The 26,235-nt window shown below is 48.4% G+C and overlaps 1 protein-coding gene across 4 annotated transcripts in view; it reads right to left on the reverse strand.

Annotated features, from left to right (window-relative positions):
* Positions 1-26,235, reverse strand: part of LOC122636265 (amyloid beta A4 precursor protein-binding family B member 1-interacting protein) — a 59,876-nt gene that overhangs the window by 26,711 nt on the left and 6,930 nt on the right. The window contains exon 1 of one of the 4 annotated variants that reach the window (XM_043827292.1): positions 25,315-25,877. The exons of 1 other annotated variant lie outside the window; for it this stretch is intronic. In XM_043827292.1, the coding sequence (XP_043683227.1) occupies positions 25,315-25,494 (180 nt within the window). In that variant the 5' untranslated portion in view covers positions 25,495-25,877. Of the gene's footprint in view, positions 1-15,183; positions 15,344-25,314; positions 25,878-26,235 lie in introns of those variants that run through there. 2 more of the 4 variants (XM_043827290.1, XM_043827291.1) reach the window with 2 other exon arrangements.

Here is a 26,235-nt window from a genome sequence, read left to right on the forward strand (position 1 = left end):
AAGGAGTAATGAGACGCAAAAATAGACTTTTAATCGACCGAGCCTTGCCTTTTCGGTCCGACCTCGATTAAACCACGTTGGTCGTTTATTTCAGCCGTCCGTCTTATCGAGACCAAAATTATATTCGCGAGAATACGCCGAGACCCGCTAACGATAGCTCCTGAAGACGCTCCGCCGGACGAGCTACGGGGCGATAATTAAAATATCCTGTACGTTTCTGAGCGAATTCCCTCTCGATGCCATTTAAACGCGTCGAATAGAAAAAGCACCACTTTTATTGATAACAAATGGGAATAGTCGACGAGATTAATTATACCACCTCGCGAGCTTGACGCTCTCGCTCGCACGTAACGACTGCGGAGAAACTAGCCACGAACAAGGACTTTGAGAAATTTTTTGCGGACACCGACCATAGTCTTGAACACAATTGGATGATATTGAATTGCCGTCGCAGAGGGAATTGGCTCTTTCGAGGAAGCGGTGGTTCAGTAACCGAGAAACGAGATAAAACGAGAGAGAGACGGAGAGAGAGAAGACGAGTGCCTATTTCAATTCGTTTATAACGAGCATGGAAAATCGAATCGTCTCGCGTGTTCTCGTGTCTTCCTGCTCAAACGATAATAGAAGAAAGTTAATGGTAATGAAATACAACAAAGTATAAAAGTCGAACGAAGAGCAAAACGACCGAGCGGATAGCAAATGCGAAAAAGTGCGATATTTAAAAGAAAGGCCGGGCGCGAGACAGACTTATTCTTCAAAGTGACATTCAAGGTGATTTAGAAACCGGATCGACGCACACGAGATAGTCATTTACATCGAGCGCTCGGAGACTAACGCATATAGCCGCGCGTATCGAGTGAAACAGACGTACGCGGTTGGTGCGACTAGTCGCTTAGAAAATGTAATATACGATAAAATGATTGCGCGTTTGGAGAAATGGCGGCCATCTTTTTCGTTCGGACGAAGGTACTTAGCTTATCGGCCTTCCGTTTGACGCGTCGTGGCGTCTACAGCTGCAACTTGGACTTCCGTTCCTCGAGCACGACCCTCCGTATTTCCACGCATCCCAATCGTGGTCGTGTGGCCCGCTGGTTTAAATATAGACGTGCTTCTTTCTACTCGTCGTGTGTTCTTCGAGAGCCTCGTCGATTAGAACGTCCCCTCACGACTTCGATGTTAAAGGAACGAAAAGGAAGAAAATAGAGGAGGTGGGGAAAGAAGTAGCATCGTCGACGAAGAACAAGCAGGATGTGTAGGCGCATCCTTTCAAAATGCAAATCGTTTCGAGTTATCGGCCGGCTATTCGAGGACGCAAGCCGCGCCGTAGCACCTGTATCGCAAAAAATTCAACGACTTTCGCCAAGAATATAGAGTGAGTGAATCCAGAGTTGTCCCTTTAGAACAAAGCCAAGGGAGACCGAACTTAGTTCGAATAGCAAGCGATGTCATTTAGCCGAAAGCAATCGAAAACTTTTCTTGTTCGTTGATTCTTCGTCGCGAATTACGACGTCTAGTTTCTATCCTAAAACGAACGTCGACGAGCGTCTCCGTTTTAATAATCGAAAATTATGCGATTAGAGTTTCGTTGAAGATCGTGAAATTTTTTATAAAGCAAATACCTATTAATTAAGAATGTCGTCGACTTCCGTTTTCTGCTTTTTTGAAACGTACCGCTGACAGAAGCAACGAGATTTTTCTATTTTTACGCTTGCCACGCAATCTGCGTTATTTTCTTCCGTTCGTTTATCTCTCTACCACGAGATATTTGAGCGAAGAGGAAGGACCTCGTTTCTCTTGGAGAATAATTAAACTAAGCGTTTAATTAATATAAATTTTACCTTGAAATTACGCACCGTAATGCAAAAAAAAAAAAACAACAATGATAGAGAACAGAGAAATAAAATGCAGTCGTCGCAACATCGCGAATACTCGAGAGAAGAAGATAGGACCGCCGCGGATATTCTCGGCGAAAAAATATCGTCCGACGAACGCGCCGACCATGACCGTCAAAGAAAATTCGTCCCGTGCGTTAGCTTCGTGGCGAAAGACGCGTTTTCTTTAAGGACGGCAAGAAAGAAAGAAAGAAGAAAGAAGAACGAAGAAAGAAGAAAGAAGAAAGGAGAAAGTCGAGCACGAGTCAACGGAGAAATAGAAAGAGAGATAGAAAGAGCGAGAGAGGGGGAGAGAGACGCTTCCAATATTAGCCGAACGCGAGTAACTCCACCGTCTATTTATATACCGGGTGGTACACGCACTCTCTCTCTCTCCCTCGCTCTCTCGAAAGAGACCCTCGCCGTTTGCATTCTGCGACGAGCTTCGCGGTATCGCCGAACTCGCAGTATTTTCGTCCAGGGATGATTCAAGCATAGAATTCACCATTGAACGCCCAGACGGTCCGACCATCTAGCAGACATTTGCAAAACCGAACGACCGTGCCAACGTTTCCTTCGGCATCCTTGTCGCACCGTCTTTTCGTCGATCGAGCAATCGCTTTTTCGAGAGATATCGTAAAACATGAATTGGATTTGCATAAATGATAACCAATAGTGTCGGTTGCTACGTTCGACGAATTCAAAGGGAATTCGACTCGAAAGATTATCATAGATGGACCAGAGAGATCCGAGCGATCGTACTTTCACGGCACGATCCGTATTAGGCGAACGTACGTGTAGGTACTCGAAATCGTTCGCGCTTCGTATCGACTGCGGAATCCGCTTGGCGAGTTTCGACTCCTCTTTGAATCGTACTAGAAGAGACCGACGTTTACTCGGACTCTTCTTCCGTGCCAAGACGTCCCTAGTACCCTTGCACTCGGCAGAGAACGTTCGCGACGCTGCCTCTCTCTCTCTCTCTCTCTCTCTAGTCTTTCTCTTTCTCGTCGCGTAAATTTTCTCGAGATCTCGAACGCCGTAGCGAAGCCTCGCGTGCTCGCGAAGCATCTCTTCTTCGTCCTCTCGAGATATCCCTCTCGAGTTTCTTTTATTCTCTCTCTCTCTCTCTCTCTCTCATTCTCTTCCTCTTATTTTATGGACGCTTCTACGTATCGGACGCGACCACGTACATACCACGATCCGTTATCGACTAGCTTTTATCTCCGATCGATATTTATCGAATCGTCCATATATCAATTTTCGTCGGTCGATTTTTCGATAGCAAAGAATTCCTTCTTTTTATCCGGTTTACCGAGAAGAGGATGAACGTTCAAACGACTTGTTTGTTTCTTCGCGACGTTCTCCTTGCACTTTGATCGCTTTCATCGAGTTTGCGGAGAGTTCAAATAAATTTGCGCTTGGTCAGACTTTGAGATTTTTTTTCTCAGCCCGAACAGTCGACCGTCCGCTTCGCAGAAACGTCCAGGCCGGAAAGAAAACTTCCGACGATTACAACAGAGCTCGCTTCCGGGTCGTAGTCAAATATTTATATTATAACGGGCTGCCGACGGACGCGATATCGGTCCGGAGCGGATTATATCGATTAGTCGAAGTAAGAATAATCGTGAAAACGAATGACTAGTAAAATTTGATACGTGAAATCTATACCCAGGTCGAACAAAATTCTAGTTAAAGTCAAGTTCCGTGAACGTTTCAAAACGCATCGTCTTACGATAATACGACTTTCGAGTCGAGACCAGCGTCGGCTTCGCGTCTGCGGCAAGAATAAATTACGTCGGCGGGAGAAAGAGGGAGAGGGAGGGAGAGAGAGAGAAAGAGAGAGAAAGAGAGAAAGAGAGAAAGTCATAACGTTTCTCGAAACGTCGCGTCGTCCCGCTACACGAGTATCCTTCTCGGAGGCGTAGCTCGCACGCGCGGTCCTTGAATGCTGGAAAAATAAAAGACGGGATACAGGAGACGGGGAAGGAGGAGGAAGAGCACGGAGTGAGTCATCGAATAAGGTGCCCGAAAGAGAGTAGAGAGGTGGGCCGTGGTAACAAAGCGTCGTTAAGAAAGGTGCGGGTGGCCTCTTCCAGCTTCTTCTGGCCGTCTCGTTGTTCACGGTTTCGACGTTGCGGAGTCTTTCCTTCCTTTCTTCCTTCCTGGTGGTAGCTCGTCCTATCGGTGGACACCGACCGTGCGGACAAAGGAATACTCTCCCTCGAATTCACCTGCGCTTCGAGGAACATCGACGGTCGACGCGTTTTCTTCCGCGAAGAGATTGCGAGCCCGACTAGAACCTTCGTCTTCGGCTTTTGTCCGTAGGTATATACGACGAATAATAGCGCGTTGCTATCGAAATGAATTATCTTTACGAATTCGCGGGGAGAGAGAGCGAGAGAGAGGGAACATTCGAAGCGACGCGTACGTAGCATCGATTTTCTTGGAGCGACCGAACGAGCGGAAGGTCGACGTTTTTATCGTTGCCACCAGAAGGGTTTCACCCTTCGACGTTTCCGAGGAACTTTGGTGTGAGAGAGAGAGGAGGAAAGAGGTGTAACGTCCTAGCACGAAGGAACCACCCACGTAGGCCGTGAAGGGGTATGCGCTTTAAAGGTCCCTAAGAGAGACTTCGAAGCGGCATCAAAACTCTGCCGTTCCGCTTACAAACGGCCAGCCCTTTTTCACGCTTGTAAATGGGAGAGAAAAAACGTTAAAGGGAAAAAACAAGGGCTCGAAGGGATGGAAAGATCGCGTTACTCCGGTACGTTTCGGAGATGTTCCCGTCGAGCACGAATATACGCACGTTTTCTAAAAGACAATAAATTTCAAACGCGAGCAACGCTTATCGTCGCGTACGGACAGACGTGTAGTTACATATTTGTAACTAAGCGAGGAGGTATAAATTTTGAACGACTCGTTCGCGGACCGTCGTTCGCGCGAACGATATTCGATGAATATTCAACGAAAGACTTGTGCGCTCGGCGCGATTCAACGTGATCGGACTACCAACGACGAATGTTTATTATTAAGTACACCGCAGGCGCCTACGTTACAACGTAATACCCGCGTCTCTCGGACCTTTCAAATTCGCATTACCGGACGTGGTACGACCAAGTCGCTCGTTAAATCGTTGCATCGTACGCGAAGGATGACATTACGCCCGATGAGCTCGTCGTTGCTTTTCCATTTCCTCTCCGAGCGGGATAGTCTCGCGATTTCTCTTTCTCGCTTCCCCAGTTCGTCCAGACTGATGGAAATAAAAGCGTTATTTATTTTTCGCGAAAGGTACACGTCCGTCCCGAGGACGAATCTTCGAGGGGATGCTTTTGAATAAAAGCCACGGTAACGTCGAAAAGCACGCTGGGACGGAGAACTTTGGGAAGCCCTTTCGAATTCTCCGCGAATGGAAGTCGATTCCTTCGTTCGTTTTAATACCGCGAAAGGGGGAACTCGGTTCGGGATGGAAATTGGTTCGACTGGCTCCAACGAACGATAACCGTTCGAAAGAGTAAAATGGACAGAAGGTAGGGAATTTTAAACCGATCGATCGTAATCGGAGCTTCTTTCTCGCGGTAAAAACGTCTGCTGCCGAGCGACGATTAAACTCAACGCGGCCGAGCGTAGTCCGTAAAATAATTCCGGTTATCTACCCACGCCGAAGCGGACGCTAATTTATGCCGACGACATTTCGCTTCGTAAGCGTGCGCGCGTGCGAAAACGCTCGATGAGAAAGCAGGTCGTAGCCCTGACAAGTCGGAGCAAGAGACGGGAAGGGGGTGGTTTACCCACGATGGGAAGGTAAGTTCTGCAAGGGCATAAAGGGATCGCGTGCCGCAGGAATTTATGCGTCGACACGCGCCAACGTTGGCTCGCATACGATTTAGCAAATTTTCGGAAGCGAAGCTCTAACTTTACGGACGAACGACAGGGCCATTAAAAGCGTCTACCAAACTCTACCGTTAATAAGCTTCCCTATCCGCCGACGTTCGTCTCTCCCTTCGTCCTTCCGTTTAACGATTTTCCAAGAAAGGCTAACCCGAAGAAATTCTTCTTCTTCGTTAGGCCGTCGAACGTTCACGAAATATCTTAACGGTTTACGTTATAATTTCAATATTTTCAAAGAATATAAGGATCCCGAATTAACGACTCCGGTAAAGGGAACGTAATCGGACACCATCTCGTTGGAATATTTCTTACGAGAGGCTCGGTCAAGACGATTTTCGTCCCGCCCTCGGACCGTCTCTCGATTACGAGTCTCCCGATCGTCTCTAATCCGGACATAAAACGTTAGATTTTACGATGGTCGATTCGATGGACAATAGCCGCTCGGATATCCTTACGTTCGAGGATAGAGACGAATCTAACTTCTTAAAACATCGAAGACGCGCACAATGGAACGTGTGAAGTGTAAGATAAACGATGACTCGTCGATCCGTGGCTCGAAAGATCAACTTAACGCATTAAAATTCCTAGAGAACTTGACGTTCCGATGAGCACAACGGGCACGCTCTTCCTTTCATAGATCTGGCATTTTTATGAAGCTCTTCGAAGAACGGGAGGTAAAGAAAAAAAAAAAAAAAAGAAAAGAAAAAGTCTAGGACAAAAGAAAAGAAAATTGGGAAAGGATCTTTTTCGTGCAGAATAAAATATGCGAACTTGACCTGTCCCGCTGACGAGCGATAGACTTACGACCGGACAACATTTTCCCATTGTCCTACGAATTCTAAAGTCCCGAGGCAGCTGTGAAGCTTTCGTTTCGAGAATCGTGCCCTACGGATCGTTGTTCTTCTTAGAGCAAAATCCAGCTAGAGCACGCGGTAATAATTTGCCCTGGCAGCTGCGCGACATCTGCGGACTCCGTTCCGTTCGACTCTCTTTTCCTTCGATCTAGCCGAGTAATCGTCCCGCGAAACTCCAGCCTTTAAATTCGTAGACGAGCTTGTAAAATATTTTGCTTTTTCAGCGTTCCATAAAAAACGCAAATATCGGTGAAGTCGTTCCTCGTCTGAAAATATGTAAAGGAAGGTAGTCAGCCGTGCGCGCGTCAACGCGAAGCCGCGATAAAAATAAGTAGACCCTTGGGATCGTTGACTTTTCTTCGGCGATAACGAATTAAGTGCTAGAAAAAGAAGGAGGAGGAGAGAGACGGAGAGAAACTTCCACATATGGAACGAGGTCGGAACGGAAACTATAAAAATATTGGCGGATAAGGTAAACTCGCGCGCCTGGTGTAACTCGTAAAACGATCGCTCTAAAAGAACGATGTCCTACGAAACGAAAACTCGGAGAAATACGATTCAACGAGGATTACGAAACGCGAGTGTCTTACACGTTGAAAGAAAATAATCGAGATCGAACGGATTTTCAGCGATACTAAGCTCGGCTTATTATGCAACGCGAACGTATAAAATTGACAGAGATATTAGCGCGGTACGGTTTCCATTAGAAAGTACAGCGAAACACTCTTTACGGGAAATAAAGGGATTCGCGCTGTCCGTTGGTCGATTTCCTCGATCGGATTAGTCACGGCGGCTTAGCTCTACGTGCTAAAAACGGCATTCATTGTTATCCCGATTCTATCCGATTCATTCGTTTCCTTTTATTTACTCTCCCCCTCCCCCCTCTCTCTTCCCCTATCCCTCTATCTCTTCCTTTGCCCTGCGACTCCAAAAGATTATTATCTTCGTTATTCCATTTTGCTTAGGCTCGCGAAACTCTGTTCGACGGCGTGACGTATCCGATAGAATTAACTTGACGATAAAAATGTTGATATCGAAAAAGAATGGAGAGCGAAAGCGCGAGAGAAGGAGAGGGAGAGTAAGAGAGGAGAAGAGACGAGGGAGGGACTGGCATTAGCTCGACGGTCGAAGAAGTTTTAAGGCCGTGGGAAGCGGCTAGAGTACGAGGGAAATGCATCGCGCTAAGTGCAAGCTGTCGTGTGAAAGCTTCTCTGGTCTACGAACGAAAAGCTCGTCCGCCACGCGCCGCAAATTCAAAGACACGGAGATATAAAGAGAGAGAGAAAGGAAGAGAGAAAGAGAGATGGATGGAAAAGACAAAGAGTGGAGTAGTCGAAAAGATCGCTCGACCGTGACCTTGCCAACCTTTCTCTCCCTCCGTCCTTCTCTCGAGAGCGCGCCTCCGCGAGCTACTCTTTGCCCTTTGTCTTTCCTCTCCCACTCGTCGCGTCTCCTTCCCACCAGGTTCGTCTTCTCTCTCCCCGCCGCCGCCGCCGCCGCCGCCGCCGTCGACGACGACGATGAGTTTCGTTTTCGTTCGAGGAAACGCTCTCTCTTTTCTCTTTTATTTCTTCATTAGCGGCACTTGATCGGCTAATAACGTCGCCGCGTTTTCGTTCGTCGAAATTCTACGTTCGACGGCGCGATATCGATCTATGCAAACGTAATCCCGTCGATTAGAATCGCATTAATTATTGCACAAAGGTTGTAACATAAATCGTAAATATACGCTCGAGCTCGAGCGAAGCGCAAGATCGATCTCCTCTGTTTTTATCGTCTTTCGATCGGTCGAAGGCGAGGAGAGAATGCAACGAGCGTAGCCGCCACGACGACCGACGACGCACAATGACGAACGATCGTGGATCGAGGCCGCATTTGTCGAGTGCTCTGTGCCGCGTTCCGCTCGATTAATCCGGCTCGAGTGTCGTCGTGGCATTTCCGTGTGAAAAAGCACCCTTTTGTCGAGTACGACCGGGAGCACTCGGCCCTGCCGAGGAACGCGAACGCCTAAGAGAAAGAGCGGAGAAGAGCGGTGAGACAACGACGGATCCTGGCACGAGGAGCCTGTAATCCTCGCATTGTCTCTTCGACGTCTCCCTCTTTCTTCTCTTCTCCGTCTTCTCTTTCATTTTAGCTCTATCTCCTTTCGTCGTCTACTCTCCGCCCTTTCTCTCTCGCGCACGCAACGTTCGCTCACGCATTGGCGTAAAAGCGTGTCCTTTGCCGCACCGAGAAGAGTAATAAGAAGGAGCGATCCCCACGGTCGCGTTGCGAGTCCTTCGACTCTCACTTTGCGCTCTCTCGGCCCGCGCGATTCCTTTTACGGAGAAAGGATGCCGGTGAAAGGAAGAAGGATCGCGGCAAAGTCGACGAACAAAAGAGGACGCTTAACGCGAAGAGAACAAGAGATAGCTACTTTGAATAAAGAAGACTTTGAACGACGGCTGTTTCGTAAAATATCGTATTAAAAACGACGAACGACGTCTTTCGACGTCGTCGTACCGCCTCACGGCTGAGATTTTGTCAACGCCGAGCGCGGAAGAGAGAGACGAGCGTCGTTCGTCCATCGACGAGCCCATTAGGGTCGCGCACGGGGCAACGACGAAGGCCGACTCCGCCCTTTTCCTTCTCGTAAACTCTGCCAGGAGAACGACGAAGGAAGGATCGACCGGCCAGACGTTTCACGCACGACCGGTTTATTCCTCGATCCTCGCGGTGATCCCGCGGTGATCCCGAGGTGATTCCGTGCCAGAAGACCGCCTGGAATTCATGGAAACCCGTGGATTCGATGAGATTTCTCCGAGTCATCGCGCAGGCTCTCAACGTTCGGCGCTCTCCGGATGAAAATATCGGAGGAAAGAAAGCACGCGTCGATCATCGTGACTAGGAACGTCGGCTATCCAACGATCTTGGCACGTTCACCCGGGAATTAGGATGATAATCTACTCCGGTATATCTTCGCGTTACGTTCCCCGCAGCTGCCACGAGGTATATAATAAGAAAGTTGATATCCGGACGCGAGGTTATCCGTAGGTGCCTCGGGCAACGATTGTCATCGAGGGTGGTGCGAGCGCACCGCGAAATGGCGGTCTCATTGGACGCGAGAGATCGTAATAGCGCCAAGAGAAACTCCCTTTCGAGAAACGAGGAAATTCAGTTCGAATTCCGGCGTTCCTCTTTACGAGCCCGCTCGGCCATTATCGACGAATCCACTTTCGGACTATCTACGTTCTCTTTGCCGATCGTTGCCGAGAACCGCGAGCGAGCGAAGAATTCGCAACGCGGACAAAAGCGCGCTTCCTTCCTTTTCGTAGCTACCTCCCTATCCCGAGGCGAATAAAACGAGATAATTATTACCCTCGCGATCCTTATCCGCCGATCGACGATCTTATCTCGACTCGATAGTTTTACGAGTAGGAAGGTAACGTCGGATAAAGTCGATCTTCGACGGAAGATACCGGCAAAGTTTAACGATATTTAGCTAATAAATACCATAGACTATTAACTCTAACAACGCTCCGCGAACGGACCGGTAGATCGCATCTGGTAGAGAGAAAAGAAGAGACTTTTAACAACGGGCTGTGTTCCGTCTCGAACGAAGAACGCTATTAAAAGGAGAAGGAGTCTAGTTAACGATCGCGCGCCCGATAATGCGGCATTTAATTGGCCAAAAAATCTTTCGGGTTCTCTTTGTGACGACTACGGTGTGGTCCTAGCGGACTCCGTCGGTCGAACCGTTCGTTTTCGTGGCCACGAGGGCCCTCGGACTTTGTGATAAATGGCATTCCACGGGGCCATGGGACCTAATCGAGTCAGGTAAAGGCTCGTCAGCGACTCGCGTCGGAATTTCTCGCGCGACGAAAAGCACGAGGCTCGTTGCGACGCGCGACTCCTTCGCGTACGATTCGGCTACGGATCGGCGATTGACCGATCTTCCGCTGTCGAGAGGATAAGCTTCGAACGAACGAGATACTCTTGACGAACTCGTTATACCGCGCGAAATCGATTCTCCGATCTCGAGTGGAAAAATAATTGTTCCGGAGTCTCGACGAATAGGACCTCCAATGTCTTATCGCGATCTTCGTGTCTCTCCCGAGATAAAAATGATCGCGAGCTCGAAAGTGACGTACGATACGTCGACCTCCTGCGATTTAATGCAATCCGTGATGAATTCTTTTATTTCGTCGAGTCTTTTATTCGCACGAAAACAACGTGGCTGGAACGCGTTCTTAGCATGGGGATCCCTCCAGTCTGGCGCCAGGCAATAATAACCGTTCGCCCACGCTGAGTTCTCGAGGTTTTTGCACCATCGTTCAGCAGCCTCGTCCGACCGTTTTCCATCGCAAAAATTCTGCCTACGATTCGTTAAAAAACAGCTAATTCGCTGCTCGTCCGTAATATCGATTTCTCTTGCCGTCCGTCGAACGGATCTCGCTCGCGTTCGCGACCGAAAGTGAAACGAGCGAGAGAGAAAATAGATAATGAGCGGCGGTGACTAATCGTCAGCTCTCGCGAGTATTCTCGCGAAGCAAACACGATTTATAAAGGAAATGAAAACTTTGCGATAAAGAAAGAAGGAATACGAAAAGACCATTACGAGCTCGTGAAAGCTCGTACCAATTCACCGATGACTGCTACTCGATCTCGTAGATACGAGAGGAACGATTCCCTTCCGTGCTGCCCCCTCCGGAGCAGTCGATAATTTCGCAAGTTCGATCGATCGAACGGACGGCGATAAAGGACAGCGTACGTTCTCGCGCGAATCAAAGGAGAGAGAGGCAAACGGACTGAAAGAGAAAAAGAGAAGATCGAAAGATCGAATCGGCCAGCAACCCCTACTAGCGTAATAACGATTATCCGCGAGTGCATTCCGTCGTTCATACGCCTGCGGAAGACATAAATCCGGCTTCTCCCCGCCTTCTTCGAGAGAGTGAAAGAGAGAATGAATGAGTCGTCTCGTAATCTCGTACAGACATCAAAACGCAATGGCAGACCCATCGAATTTTTCCAGGCCCATTCCGGCTCGGTCGTTACTCGTCCTCGTTGAAAGAAAAGACGACTGAGAAGACGTAACTAATGGAGAAAGAATATGCGAGCACGGACGCGACTTCTAATGGATTAATTCCTTGGGCAGAAGCGACGACGACTGGCCCACGTGCGTTTTAGGTCGACCTTTTTTTTTAGCTCGCTTCCTCGGCGAGATCTATCCAAGCTGCGTTAGTCGTGAAATGATAAATGATCTGAGAAACGAGTATTAAAATCTCCGATGATAGTTTCGTGGATGCTCGAAGATCCGTGAATTAAAATCAACGATGCGATTCGAAAAGTATTATCTTCGACGCCGAATTTTTACTCGAGGCTTGATTTAATTCGCGGGTTATCTCGACCTCGCTCGACCAAAGCTTCCGACGCTTTCCGCCATTTTCGCGTCCGTCTCTTTCATCTTTCGACGTTTTAGATCGCAAACGAGCCGTCGTTTTAGCTTCGCTAACGACGCCCTTAATTAGCGACTCCGTGTATCCGAAACTTCCGGTACTCGCGACGGCTGACTCCGCGTCACGTCCCTAACGAACTCTACGAGTTTGCGATACGCACTCCGCGATTTTAAATCTATCAAGTGTACGAGTCGCGTCCAACGTTAATTATATCCATTGTACGTTTCTTTACGTGACTCGATAAAGGGCTTTCTCCTCGTCCGTTAGAAATCAATGCGATCTCACGGGGAGCTTGAAAAAAGTAGGTGGATGTTCACGATCGATCGTCGATGAAAGAGAATAAAAATGACCCTATCGAATGTCTCGACTTTTGCACGCGCGAGCATAATGTCGGTAACGATAATTCGTTGAAACGGCACCTGAACCACCGCCGCCCCGTGTTTCGAGCCTTTTTTCTCGATATTCTGTCGGCGCGGATTATGTTAATGTCGTTCTCATTCTCTTTTGATCCGCAGCAACGAAGGGTGCACGGAGAGCGAGTCGGAGTAAAAGAGAAAGAGAGAGAGAGAGAGAGAGAGAGAGAGAGGAGTGCGGGAGATTTCGATGAAGGGTCCCGGAGGGTGAAACTCGCAGCGCACGAGACAGAAAGCACGACGGGGGTGGCGGCGGCAAACGGTGAGTCATACTTTATCCCCTGGCTTTCCAGGGGTGAGGGAAGTGACTGGTCGCCGTCATCCCCCGTTTTCAGGGCTACAGACGAATCCCCAACATCGCTCGGAACGACCCTACGCTGAAATTATATTTCTTCCGACGTACAGGCGCCGAAGCTTGCCGTTCGAATCGCGTCTACGATGTTTTCAGATCGAGTCGTCCACGATTTTCTCTGCGTTCTCCCGTTTTTACCGAACAATAATTTTATAAATTTCGAGAAAAAGATTTCGTTATATCGTCGCTTCAAAGTGGATAAGTACGACGGTAAAAAGTGCCGTCAAGATTCCATAAAAAGATATCGTCGAAAGCGAAACCATGCGCGCTACGCGTAAGCCTCGGGAGAGGCACTTTAATTTTGACTAACAAATTTCGGGGTAAGAGTTTACGTGACACTCGAAGGAAGGAGCGGGCGTACGAAGGCCACAGCTGGCGCTGAATCATCGAGACCTGCTTCACGAGCGTTACCAAGGTTTCCGAGTAGATTCGTGTAACTTATCGCTTCCTCTTATCGAAAGGACCAGAAAAAGTACGTCCTCGAGTACGATAGAAGTCCGACGAAAAAGGTTCGGGCACTCTGTGCGGCTACTACGAACACAAAGATAATTAGTATCGCGACTACCGAACGACTACACTTTTTTCTCTTTCTAATCTTTTCTTTTCTTCTCTTTCTTCCTTTCTTTCTTTCTTTTTCTTTTTATCATCGACGAGCCAATGCACTCGAGCACAGAGAGTATTGTGTTCCTAAGGCGACGATCGCTTTGGCTCTGGAACAACGCTTCGTAACGCGATAGCGAACCGAGAGTCGGTATCAGCTGACACAGTGATCATAAATACACGAACCGGAAAGGCTTGAGAGAGCGGCGCGACGCAGCTGGTAACAATATTATTCTCTAAGTTACGGCTTCCCAGGCCGAGGAGAAAGAAAAGTTGCGGTAAAAAGGTCAAAACTAACGAAGCTGCCTATAAGGAAGCGTTAGAAAAATTATGGCATCCTGACGAAACGACTGACGAGCGAGTCGGATACGAAAGAAATTAAATTCGATGACTACGGCGTTTCTTCCCTCTTGCCCTCGTAATCCGAAGCTCCGGACTAATTTCTCCTTTGTCAAACATAATCGAACCCTCGGTCTTGCGAATTAAGTATTCACGATCAAAGTCCACGTGCGTATGCTGGCACAATGATCGCATGTAAGCCCTCTTTCTCTCGAACGTTAGGTCGACCCGATAGCCGTAGGTAACTAAAGCGACCACTCGAAAGGCAAGGACAATGCGAACGACGAACGCTCGTAACAGTAGATATTCGAGGTAACTTTACGCTCGATCTCCATTTTCTTCCTCTTTGCCCGCCACTCGGCATCGAGCATCGTCTCGAAGGAGTGCCCCGGTGGTGGCCACGAGGGAGTTGCCACGCTGTGGTGAGACGCGTAAAAAAGAAAGGGTGCCGACGAGACACGTGCGAATTGAAATTTCTCCAACGGTCGACCCGGCCCGATTCGTCCTCCTGCCAATTATCGCCAGACGCCGAGCGAGATCACGCGGAAGCTTTCAAAAGTTATTCCCCGTTGTTTCTTTTTTTCTTTCTTTCCTCTTTCAATCATCGAACCACTCTGGATCGCGTTCGCGTTACGTCGGGAAATTGGAGGCTCCCGGTTTGCAAACGGATTACAGCTTATCGCTCCTCGAAAATTCCACCGGCATCGATCTCGTCTGCGACGCGCGTTTCCCTATTAAAGCCGAGTTGCCGAGGGAGGTAAATTATTACGCGGGATAAACAATTATGGAGTTATGAATTATTACGCGGCCTTTAATTCCGCATCGTGGTATATACCTACCTACGTGCGCCATTGGACGTAGCTCGGGGCGATCGCGAGAGACGACGGCAAGAGATGCTGTAATAGAATCGAGCGAGAGAGATGGCTATAGATGGAGAGATAGAGAGAGAGAGAGAGAGAGAGAGGGTGGAAGAGGGGAAGTATTCAAGCAGACACGCTTTTGAAGTCTTGCGAAGGATAATCCCCGAGCGAAGAATCGAAGATTAACAAAGTCGTATTCGCGAACCACATGGCTCCCGGCACGAAGGAAACGAGTTCGCGATAAGAACGGCTCTTTCGAGATATTCGCGAGGAAATAAGCTCGTCGCGCCTTCCACGAACAAAAGCCCTTTTGATAAGAGGGAAACGATCAAAGAGAAAGGACAGGATTATCGTCGAATCCTCGACGGATCCCATCAAAGCCGGACGTTTCGAGGGAACGTCGTTTGATTCGACATAATTGTATATGATTACTTGCATTCTATCCAAAGAGGATAGTTTCCTTTATCGAACGATAAAAACTAGAGTGCTCGTTAACCGAGTAATCTTCCGGTTAAAGTGTATCGCGAATATCCGATAAAAACGATGGTCGATTGATAGTCGGAAAACGTACCATGCCCTCGTCTATCGACGTATCTTCCTCGAAGTAACATTCGTCGGCGTCTTCCGGTGTCAGGACGGCAGGAGTTTCCGCCGACTCCTCCTTGATATCCTGTCTCCTCATCCAATCCATGTCGTCGAGTTTTTTACGCGTTGAAATTTTTTCCTCGATCGTAAAAACGATAGAAAGAGAGCTTCTTCCTCTCCTCGAGGAACGAAAAATAGGAAACTCTCTCATTCACGATCACATGTCTCACACAACTCGATCTCGGGGACGTACACCTGGGACTTACACCGTTTGATATACTCTCTCCGTTATCGTTCCGTTATCGTAGCGGGTCCACGTTCGACACTCCGATTACGAGTCGAATACGGCGTTGCCTCTCGAGTCTGACATTTGCGAAATGTCAAACCTTCACGATTCGACCGACCGAATTATCCTTCCCGCCGATCGTGATCCTCGATAAAACGAGATCTCTCTACTATCCGCACAGAAAATATCGACAAAAGACGGAAAGTACCGTCGATCACTCCGAATTTTTTTTTCCAAAAAAAAAAGTGAAAATATCGTCACATGGAGAAACGATCCATCGATATCAACGCGAACACACCGACGATCCCTTTCGGCAGGATTTCCTTACGAGCACGCAGCTCGTAAAAGTCAGCGTCGTTCGACCACGCACACGTAAATACGCGAAATTCTATCGGAAGAGATGAAAAGAAAAAGAGAGATAGTGAAAAAGGGACAGAGAGAGAGAGAGAGAGAACGAGACAGAAAAAGAGAGAAATACGCGCGCGCAGACGGCGCGTGTGCGCACGAGCGAGCGAGCGAGCGAGCGAGCGAGCGAGCTAGCTAGCTGAGCGAGCGAGCCACGACGGCGGTGCAGCTGCAACTGTGTGTGCACGCCGGGAATGCTGGAGGTGGTATGGAGGCGGCGAGCCGGCTTGCGTTCTCCTCTCCTTTCCTCTCTCTCTCTCTCTCTCTCTCCTCTTTCTCTCTCTCTTACTCTCATACGAAGGCGCGCGCGCGTTTTCTCTCTCGCACTCTCGTCTTCTCCACAAAGCCGGCCGGAAAGCGTCTGCCTGTCCTGCGAGCTTCCCGCTGGACGAACGTGAGTCGAGAGAAGAGACGGGAGAAGGCAAGAGTGGGCGAAGAGGAGAGGCGGAGAAGGGAGCGGAGGTGCACTCTAACGAGGGTGGCCGAGGGTTCCTTTTCTCTCTCTCTCTCTCTCTCTCTCTCTCTCTCTCTCTCTCTCTCTCTCTCTCTCTCTCTCTCTCTCTCTCTCTGTCTCTCTGTCTCCGTCCTTCTTTTTATTCCCACTCCACCTTCCAACTTTGACGCTCTTCGTCACTCCGAGCAGCATCCATTTTCTCTCCTTCTCTTGCCCCCACTAGCTAGCTCGGTCCCCTCCACGAACCTCGACGATCCACCCCCCACTCTGCTCCGGAGTCCGACTCGCCGCGGGTTCAGGGACGATCCCTTTTCAGTCCAGACTAAGGGGTCAGCGCCTCGAAGGATCCCACAGATATACTCTGAAAGTTTTCTTTTCCTTTTCCAGGAAGACGGAATGCGTATCCTTATTTTATCTCTCGAGAAAGGATCCTTTGTTTCTCCGTATCCTTCGATTACTTTCTTCCGCATAAAAGAGATTGCTCGACTCGGAGGAACGTGCCTAGCCGATTGCGAAATTATCATCCTCTCTATTTGCTTAACCAGGATCCAACTATGTTCCACGAATATACGTGCGATCCGTAGAAGCGACGTGTCTCCTGGTCATTCCGAGTGCTTAGGTTCGCCTTGGGAGAAAACAACACGGAGGAGTATCCCTTTCGGCGATAGGAAACGAACGAACAAAAGGACTAGAAGGCGATAAGACTCGAGAGAAAATATTGCGAGTTCAGCGAGTCTCGTGTATGCTTCGAACAAACACGGTGTGTCCTCGGTCACGCACCGTTGCTCGCCAAAGGAGCTAACGTTGCTACATCCCTGAGTCCCTATCCCTTGCGACAGACGGAGAATACGATGTCCCAACGCGTGCGACAAAGAGAGGCAAAGATAACTCGGAAAGAGCGCAGGGGCGGCGAAAGATTGATATGAAATGTCAGGAAGAGAGAGAGAGAGAGATAGAGACGCGAACGCACCTGAATAAACTCCCCGATGACCGTAACGCCTTTTCGAAATCGCGAACGAGATCGTTAAAAATTAATTACTCGAGAAACGTGCGAAATCCTCTGAGATCGGAGAGATCGATGATACGAGAGAGACTGTAGAGGTAATCCTGTATCCGCGGTGACGTGGCGCAAAGATTACTTTTACGGTTTCATCGATTCATCGACGAAACTAAAAGTAATAGTTTAACGAAGCACGCACGGAATTTATTTCGCGTACGATGCACCGCAAGTCCAAACGGACGATCCTATCTTGGCTCATCGCATTCCTCGATTCCTCGATGGATGTAAAATCCATTTAACGTCGATTCCTCTTTTTCTTAATGTCGAATTTATTCTTAATGTCTGTCCGGGAATATACTTTGATTGGAAATTAATACAAAATCGAAATAAAGATACCTTTGCACCTCTTTTGGCGTCGATCGAGAAACTCGTAGCTACGTTACTGCGGGAACCACGAGAGAGCCGCGAAATGTTGAAAAAGGGAGAGGGAGAGCGAGCGAGAGAGAGAGAGAGAGAGAGAGAGAGAGAGAGAGAGAGATCTGTGCAGTGTGTGTTAGTCATGAGTTGCCCATGGCAACCCACGCGGCAGCTACGCACGCGGCTCTAGGCACATCGTTCCAAACGTATCGCACACCGACGACCGACTTTGTGCGTGTTACGTGCGTGTGTGCGTGCGTACGAGCGACGCGATACGAAGGGAGCCCGATTACGTAGACTTGTATGCTCGTACGTGCGCCCGCGCGCATGCAGGCACGCACACAGACGAGCGAGAGAGTACAAGACACGCATAGCTAAGTTAATTGATTTCGGCTCTGTCGGGCCGCCTCGATATGTTGCCACCCGATCGAAGCAACGCATCGAAAACGCGTTAACGCAATCGAATCGAAGACCCAGGTTCGCGTTGAACGATGCTTCGTTTTCGAAATTCTCCAAGTATTCCTCTATCCTTATTATTCCAACATTTACAGAATCGTAAAATATACGAGAGTAAAAGCGTTCGTAACGATTTTTCGAGAGAGAGGATTTATCGCCGCGGGGATTAGAGTAATCTGGACGATGGTCCGGACACCTTTTTATCGTAGACGCAACAGGATGAACGCTGCGCCATTCGGTTCGGAAAACGCGAAGTGGTAAGGTCCGGAGGGCGGTCGTAAAAACTAGGGTCGAGTATTATGCGTCGACGGTCGGCTTGACCTACAATATGGATTGCGTTAAATAACTCGGTTACGTCCATCGTCTCTATTCCCTTTGCCGCGTTGCCTCGTTAAAGAGTTTAAATTTGAAGAAGAATCTTTCTGAAATCGATTATTTTTATAACAGATAATTTTACCGTTTTAACGATTATCTTAAACGATCGAATAACCGTTATTCGATCTCGAAAAGCGAACTAACCAACGCGAATATTATTCTCACGTAACGCGTATAACACGATCCTCGAAGACTTTTGACCTCCGCGTTATCCTTGCACCGCGTTATTCCAGCCGCGACTAGCGCATCAAGCTTCGTACGTAGGTATGCATCGATGCAACGTTATACCCCGTATCGAACGGATTTGCGAAGAAGAGAAGAGGAAGAGAGAACGGTGATAATGGGAGAGGCATTAAATTCAAATGGACCGCAAACGAAATGTACTCGCGATATCGAAGTACGACAACCGGATCGTCCTTGGTCGAACGATCGTAAAATGTTGCGACCGTTCTATGAAATATTAGCGAGCATCAACGACCGTAGGAAACGTGCGTGCGTGCGTTCTCATCTTGTATTTCATAGAAACGACGAGCCACCTACGCGGCGATCGAACGAGTCGAAGCTGGAAAAAGATTTTCTCGAAATCTTGGCACCTTCTCCAATTTCCTACGAGCTCGGTCTCTTTTATTACTACTTTCGAAACGTTAAGAATTCTTTCTGTCCGTCTTCTTCTTTCTTTCTCAAATCCATCTTGGCTAGATTTATGTCTCGTGGAAGAGATTTTCGTGGAAAGAACGTAATCTCGTCGAAAGATATTTTCGTTCTTTTTTTAGGAAACTATAGAAACTTTCTAAACGACTATACGCGATCGTTAATGATAAAATAATAAACTTAGACATATAGGATAAACTCGCGAGTACGAGGTAGAACCCGCTGGAATCCCATTTGTTCATTAGATTATCCGAATCGCTTTGGGTTTCCCTACGTCCTAGATTTATTCAGTAATCTCGTTCCGTGTGCTTCCCATGCAGCCGGTTCGTTCGCGAACTCGCTTTCTATGGAAGTGCGTACCGCGAAATCCTGTTTGTCTTTCATCATCTAGGGACGCTATATGAGTGGACGAGCGTACACGACGCGAATAGTCGGACGTCTTTACCTCCTGCGAGTTAAACGGCTAACGAGCCCTAATTGATTTAAGAATTCTTGGTAAATATTTTTTACAGGGCGTCGCGCAAATCGTATTATCCCAACCGTACTTTTGAAGAAATCAAAATTTAACTGGAAGGCTAAAACGATTTTGCGAGAAAAAATTCGCGTAAGATTCTTTTGAAGATTTCCGCTCGCATGCCGGGGAAGGCGAAAGATCGTTTCGAGAGATTTACATCCCGAGGAGAAAGAGAGAAAGGAAGTGGCACGGGAGCGAAAGAGAGAAAAACGGACGTACTCGGAAGCCAAAAGGGTTCTCGGGAAGCTGAAAGAGATCCCACGAGAAAATGTCCCTTCTGGAGCTCCCTCTTTCCTTTTTCTCGTCTTAAAAAGTAAACGCTGTGGTAAGCGCGAGACGACTCGACGCCCGCACGAGTCCGAAAAAAATGATCCAAAGACTAGATCGTAGGCAATTAGGTCGATTAACCGATTGCGAGACGCTTCCAGGACTCCGATGCTAATCGTTTAAAATGCGACGATTTCGTCATCGCGGCAAACCGAATCGTGTCGCGTTTTCTAGCGAGCGAACGGTTTATCGCTAAAAATATTAGTCGGTGTATCAAACGACGACGGGAGCAGCTGCCACGCTCGTTATCCGACGAGAGATATCGTCCCGCTTCGACCGGCAAGAAATTGTCGCGTCGTGATCGCGCGAACGAACCAACGCAGCGTGCCTTCCCCTTCTGCCATTAAATAATGCGATAAGTTTCGAGTATCTCCTATGGCAGAAAGAGAAGAAGGAGCTCTCGTTCTAGATTTAAAATATGCGCGACGATCGTTTACTCTCGTTGGATTTCCAAACGCGTATCGCGAACGATTGTATTTACTTAACGTCGACCTCTTTGGATCGTCGCTCTTTTCTCCCGATCATCGTTGGCAGGGCAAAGGTAAAAAACAAAAAAAAAATAAAAAGAGTTATCAAGAAGAAAGTCTGGGAAACGTAGTTAACAGAAAGTATCGAGGCAATGATAATAGCGTGAGAGATATCAAGAAGACTATCGATATCTCTTCTCTCGAACTTTCTCGGCGAATGAAATAGAAATTCTCGCGCGGTCGCGATCGTCTCTTAGCTCTTGTCCTTTATTTCTTCTTCTTCTTATTCTCGAGAGAATTTTCTTCGGCCGATGTCCATAGCGATTCGTCGCGTTACTCAGAGAGAACGATTAAACCGAGTACGAAGAACGCGGCCACGCCCTTCGGCTACGAGTCCGTTGTCGGAGGCTTTCGGAATGTAAAAGCATTATGTTGAACGCTAACGCGTTCTTTCTTCTGAAAAGTCTATACGAATGTCCTTGCGATCGAACTCTGCGCGTTTCGAGATGTTTCTCTTTCTTTCTCTCTCTCTCTCTCCCTTTGTCTATTAAACTCGCATAGGCGTACAAGTAAACTTACAAAAGATCGGATAACGATCCGTAAAGAATATTAAGAGATTCTCTATCGAAGAAGACGTTTCTTCCTTTCTCTCCCTCTCTTTTCCTCTTTCTCTCGTTCCTCGTAGAAAGAAGCGCTCGCTGACTAGAGAATCGACTTTTGACGTCGAGTTCGTGGCAGCCGGCATTTACCGTATTAACTCTAATTAGTGGTAATTAGGAGAAATTCCTCGTACGGCGCCATAAATTGAAACTAGCGTAAAATAGCGAAGAAAGAGGAGAAGAAGAGGAAGAATAGAAGAGTACCACAGGAGAAAGAGAGAGAGAGAGGATCGGTGAACCGAAGCGAATCGCTATGCTAGCGAAATGAAATTGTAATGTCGATCTTGCGAGAGCAATGATCTCTCGCTATCTCTCTCTCTCTTTCCCTCTTCTTCCATTCCTATCTCCTTCTCGAATCCTTTGTCTCGGAGGGATTTTCGTTGGTAGCTTTCGCCCATGATTCCGATCGATTCGTTCCATAGGAAAATTAATCGAATTGATTTTATATCGCGCACGCTCGGAATAATTCTCTAATTAATCTCGCTCAACAACGGCAGGATGAAGTTTATTAATTGCGAGAGACGCGCCGGAGCCTTCCAAACGATATTTTCCGAGGATTCGAACGATAAAAGCGGCGCCATTCGTTCGAGACTCGAAGACTCGTTCGCGATCGGACGTGTTATGAAATGTTCTATCACCGCCGACTCGCGAGAATTATGCTTCGACGCGAGCGTGGTACTTACGCGCATGCGATACGCGTTGCCTGACGTAAGAGATCGACCTTTTCTTTGTTGAATATCGAGAAACATCGACGATCGAGCGTCGTTGTGAAATTCTTATACCTATCGTCGGCAAACATGATCTTAAACAAGCGCATTACGAGTATTCGTAAATACTAGACGTTTGTAAATTTGCGCACTGGCGCCGAGGGCTCTCTCGTTCGTAGGTTCGTTCAAAAATTCTCATTGACTCCGAGGAAAGCTACTTTGCGCGTCTTTGACCGAGGCGAGCCGCGGGAGAAGCAATAATAGAATAGTTATTAATGATCGTAAAGGAAAATAGAGAAAAGAATGACAAGTGGAACGGAGCGGAGTGAAATATCGAAGACGCGACGAGATAAGGAAATATGGGACGCAACGTGGATGCAAGTTCGACGAACTTAGTCGTCGGTGGCGACGAAACGAGTAGCCGGATCGCGCGCCGATTGCGCAATTTCGAAAGAACGTCGTAACGGCGCTCTATGGCTCCGGCTTCTACGAGAGGGAGACGCTAATAGAAGACCGGAAGAACGACGAAAAGGAGAAAAAAGAACGTGTTCGTTCGGCGATAGACCGCAAACCGTAAGCGCGTGCCTCCCATCGTATATATAGCCGTACCCGCGCGGATCCACGAAAAGGAATATGCGCTGCCCGCTGAAAAATCAAAAGGGATGAATCAGGATTTACGGCGAAGGGACCGCCTACCGGAAGAAAAAGTTCGACGATCTGGGACGGATATAAATACGAAGGAAACGGAACGTTTCGATCTGCGGCCAGCTGGAAATGCACCGTCAAAGATCTCGAAAAGCATTTCTGTGTCCAGCGTCTTGCAAGCTGAGCCGAGAATTATTGCCGTTTGAAATAACACGAGACGCGCTTTTCCACGAAATTATTTCAAACGATAATACGACGTTAAATTTGAATTCTGCATTCGACAGAGAAACGCTCGGAAGTCGACTTTATTTCGTGCTCGGGCTCTAACAGCGGCTTTAAGAAAGATGGCCGGGCGAACGGTGAGTGGACCCAAATCGCGGCGGCGCGATGCGAAGGAATGCGCCGAGGTATTTCGCGACGCCAAGATCCGGAGGGAGAATCTCGTCGAAGCAAGGGACGGTGGTACATCGGGAAGAAAAGGACGAAGAAAAAAGCTGGACAAAGACCGAGAGAGAGAGAGAGAGAGAGAGAGAGAGAGAGAGAGAGTGGCCGAGAGGTGGTCCAGCCGTACACAAATTGCTTACAGAGAAAAAAGCGCTTCTTCGTTTGTCTTCTTTCGCGTCTCTTCCCCTTCCGAATATCTTCGCCTTTTTTGTTCGTCCTTGCTCTCGCTAGCTCATCGGGAATAAAAACGTCGAAATGTAATCGATCGACGAAGAAAAATCCCGCGGTAGTAAATGCGGAGTCGTCCAAGGTAAATATCCCAAGCGCAAAGAATCATTAAAAAGTGCAAACGAGTTCTGTTGTTTCTAGATGAAAAAAATATGTCACGTTGTTAATCTCGGACGCCGTTTCGCTCGCTCCACCTTGGTTTACCGAGGAAATTAACGTAGGCAACGTTCCGTGCGGCATGCGAAGAACTTTTTCACAGCAGCGTTTAAAAGTTATCCTGTTGGAATTAGAGAACACCGCGCGGTGCGTACACCTCCGCTACGCCCTTTCCTTATTCATGAGTTCTCCGTAAAGTACGCTCGAATTCTCTCGTTCTACGGGTGCAATTTATACCGCGTTATTCTCGACGCTTTAAAACATCTCGTACAAAAAGGATACATTTAGAGTAAAAGATGCTCGAGCGAAATCCTTGAATATTAAGGTCCAACGCTTGGATGTCCTCTAACGTTGCTCGAAATTCCTATCGAAGAAAAAAGTTGTAGAAAAAGCTCGTCTCGTAGGAATCGAGGAGTACGACTCGAAGTCGATTCGACGGGGAATTCATCGGGGAGAAAAGAGGTCGGGACAACAAAGGATTTCTAATGGGCGTTGGGCAGCAGCGTCCAGAGAGGAAACCTTATAAGGTAAAGCTCGCGAGGTGCCTTCACCTCCTTTTGGTCTCTCTCTCTCTCTCTCTCTCTCTTTCTCTCTCGGTCTTTCTTGTTCTTCTCCGAGCACACTCGGACTCCTGCGAGCGCTCGGAGGCGCCTACGTGGCCGGATTTAGACCGAAAAAGAAGCAGCTCGACTTTCGGGAGGAAGACGACGAAGAAGACTTCGTCGCAGCGGCAGCGCGACGAGCACGCTAAAAGGAACGCTGTCGCGAGCTGCAGGCTCGATCGTGACCGGGCGCACCGCCGTTGGCCTTCGATCTCTCGATCGATACCGTACTCGAGTCCGGTTTTCGTGCAAAAAGCGTCTCTCGAGATTGAAGGGAAAAAAACGGACAAAGAAAGTAAGGGCAAAAACGAGGAACAATGAGAACTGTCTCGCACGAGCGTGTCCCCTGCTCGATCCTGTCCTTGAAAAATAAAGTCGCTTTTAAAATGGATATATCGAGGAGCGCCTACGATGGATTTTATAGCGGTCGATTCGTTTCCTTCGTAATTTATCTCGATCTTCGTATACCGCGGTGGAGTAAAAAGTACGGTAATGAAACGAGAATTACGAGTTCGCGCGACAAGCCGTTACCGTTCCTTTCACTAGCCATCGAGATAATAGTCCTCGCATATCGTCGTTACACTCGTAAAGTATGCATATGCGTGTTAATTGGACGCCTGGAGTGCTCTTAAAGCGTATCGATCGATCGCTTCGAATTAACCCGGCCGGGCAAGGGACACGCTCGCGCGAAAAGTGCTCGCCGACGCGTATGGAATACCGATAACGACGTTCCGAGGGCCGAAATCCGTCGTACTAAAGAGGAATAAACGCGCTTACCGAATCGCGCGTCCTTGGACGAAGGGCTCCTTCCGAATCGTCCCGATTCGCTGGTATCGATCTACCGAACGAACCCGTACGAGGAGGATGCAAATTAACTACGTACGCGGCTAGCGACGGGCAACGGATCGTAGAGCGTTGCACGTGCATACATATGTAGCAGCATGACGCATTCGCATTCATGTATGTAGATTCAAGACGGTCGAAATCCTTTTGCGAACCAATCGACCGGACGATGCGAGCCCTCTCGCGTTACCGTGACTCGAGCGTGGCGCCAAAACGCAAAGGAAACATCGACGTCCGTGGGGACGGATGCATAAGTTATACCATCTTTGTCCTCGTACGTTCGAAAAACCCCGTGGGAACCTTTCGGGACGCAACCGATCGAGTTGGAACGAAGATTCAGCGGACGACGAACTCGTTCGATTTTCGTTCGAGGGAAAAAAAGAAAAAAAGAAAAAAAAAGAAATAGGAAAGTCGGCCCCGATCGGAAAGATCGACTTTCTCTATCGGAACGTCTCGAATCGAAACGTTTACGAAAACTCACCATATTGAGAAGATCTTTGATCAAGGACGATCGAACGGTCGCCCTCGAGGATTTGGTCCTTCGAACGGCTACCAGAGAACCCTCTCGCGTCGACACGATTCTCGGCATGGTGTTCGACCTCACCAACCGGTACTCTTCCCCCGGACTCCTCCTCTTCTTCTTGAACGTACCGCACAGCATGTTTGCGCACTCCTTTCAACGGGCTCTCGACGAAACGAGAAAAAGGTCCCATCAACGCAAGAAGAAACGATTTAAACGGGGGACGCGCGTTCCTCTTTACGGGAAGGTCCTCGCGCTCCAAGACGACGTCTTCCTCGTCGTAAAGAGTTTACAGAAGAGCGCCCAGACCGAATATTTTTTCTCGCGACTACGACACCGACATGGCGCCGTCCAGAGATTCCTGCATCTATTTACCTCCCTACTACCACCTTCGTTCCTCCCCCACCTCCTCGGCCTGCTCCTTCTCACGGTTTCAGAGCTCCTTTTATTCGATTCCTCCGTTCGTCGAGCGTTCCGCTAGCGGCACCACTTTCGGCATCCCTTTGCCTCCGTCCCTTCTCCCTCCTCTTCCTCCTCCTTCTCCTCCTATCTCTCTTTCTTTTTTTCCTTCCTCGACTATCGTCGACACCCACGTACTAATTAAGCTCCAACGAAGAGCACGTCCGCGCGTGCTCTCTCGCCTTCTCGAACGACTTCTCGACGGCGACTGAGCGGAGAGCGATCGAGCCGAGATCCGGAGGTGATCGACCGGTAAAAGGAACTGGTTGTTGGATCGATACTCGCGATGCTCGCGTGGCCGCGCTCGAACCGGAGATCGTCGACCGATCTTGCTCGAATTTATCTTGGCTACGACGGTCCTTGCGCCACGCCGTAAAGTCGATTATTATTTTCTATCGGGTCGAAGGCATCTAATTCGAGCGT

The sequence above is a fragment of the Vespula pensylvanica genome, chromosome 21, assembly GCF_014466175.1.
Source record: "Vespula pensylvanica isolate Volc-1 chromosome 21, ASM1446617v1, whole genome shotgun sequence".
NCBI classification, from domain to species: domain Eukaryota; kingdom Metazoa; phylum Arthropoda; class Insecta; order Hymenoptera; family Vespidae; genus Vespula; species Vespula pensylvanica.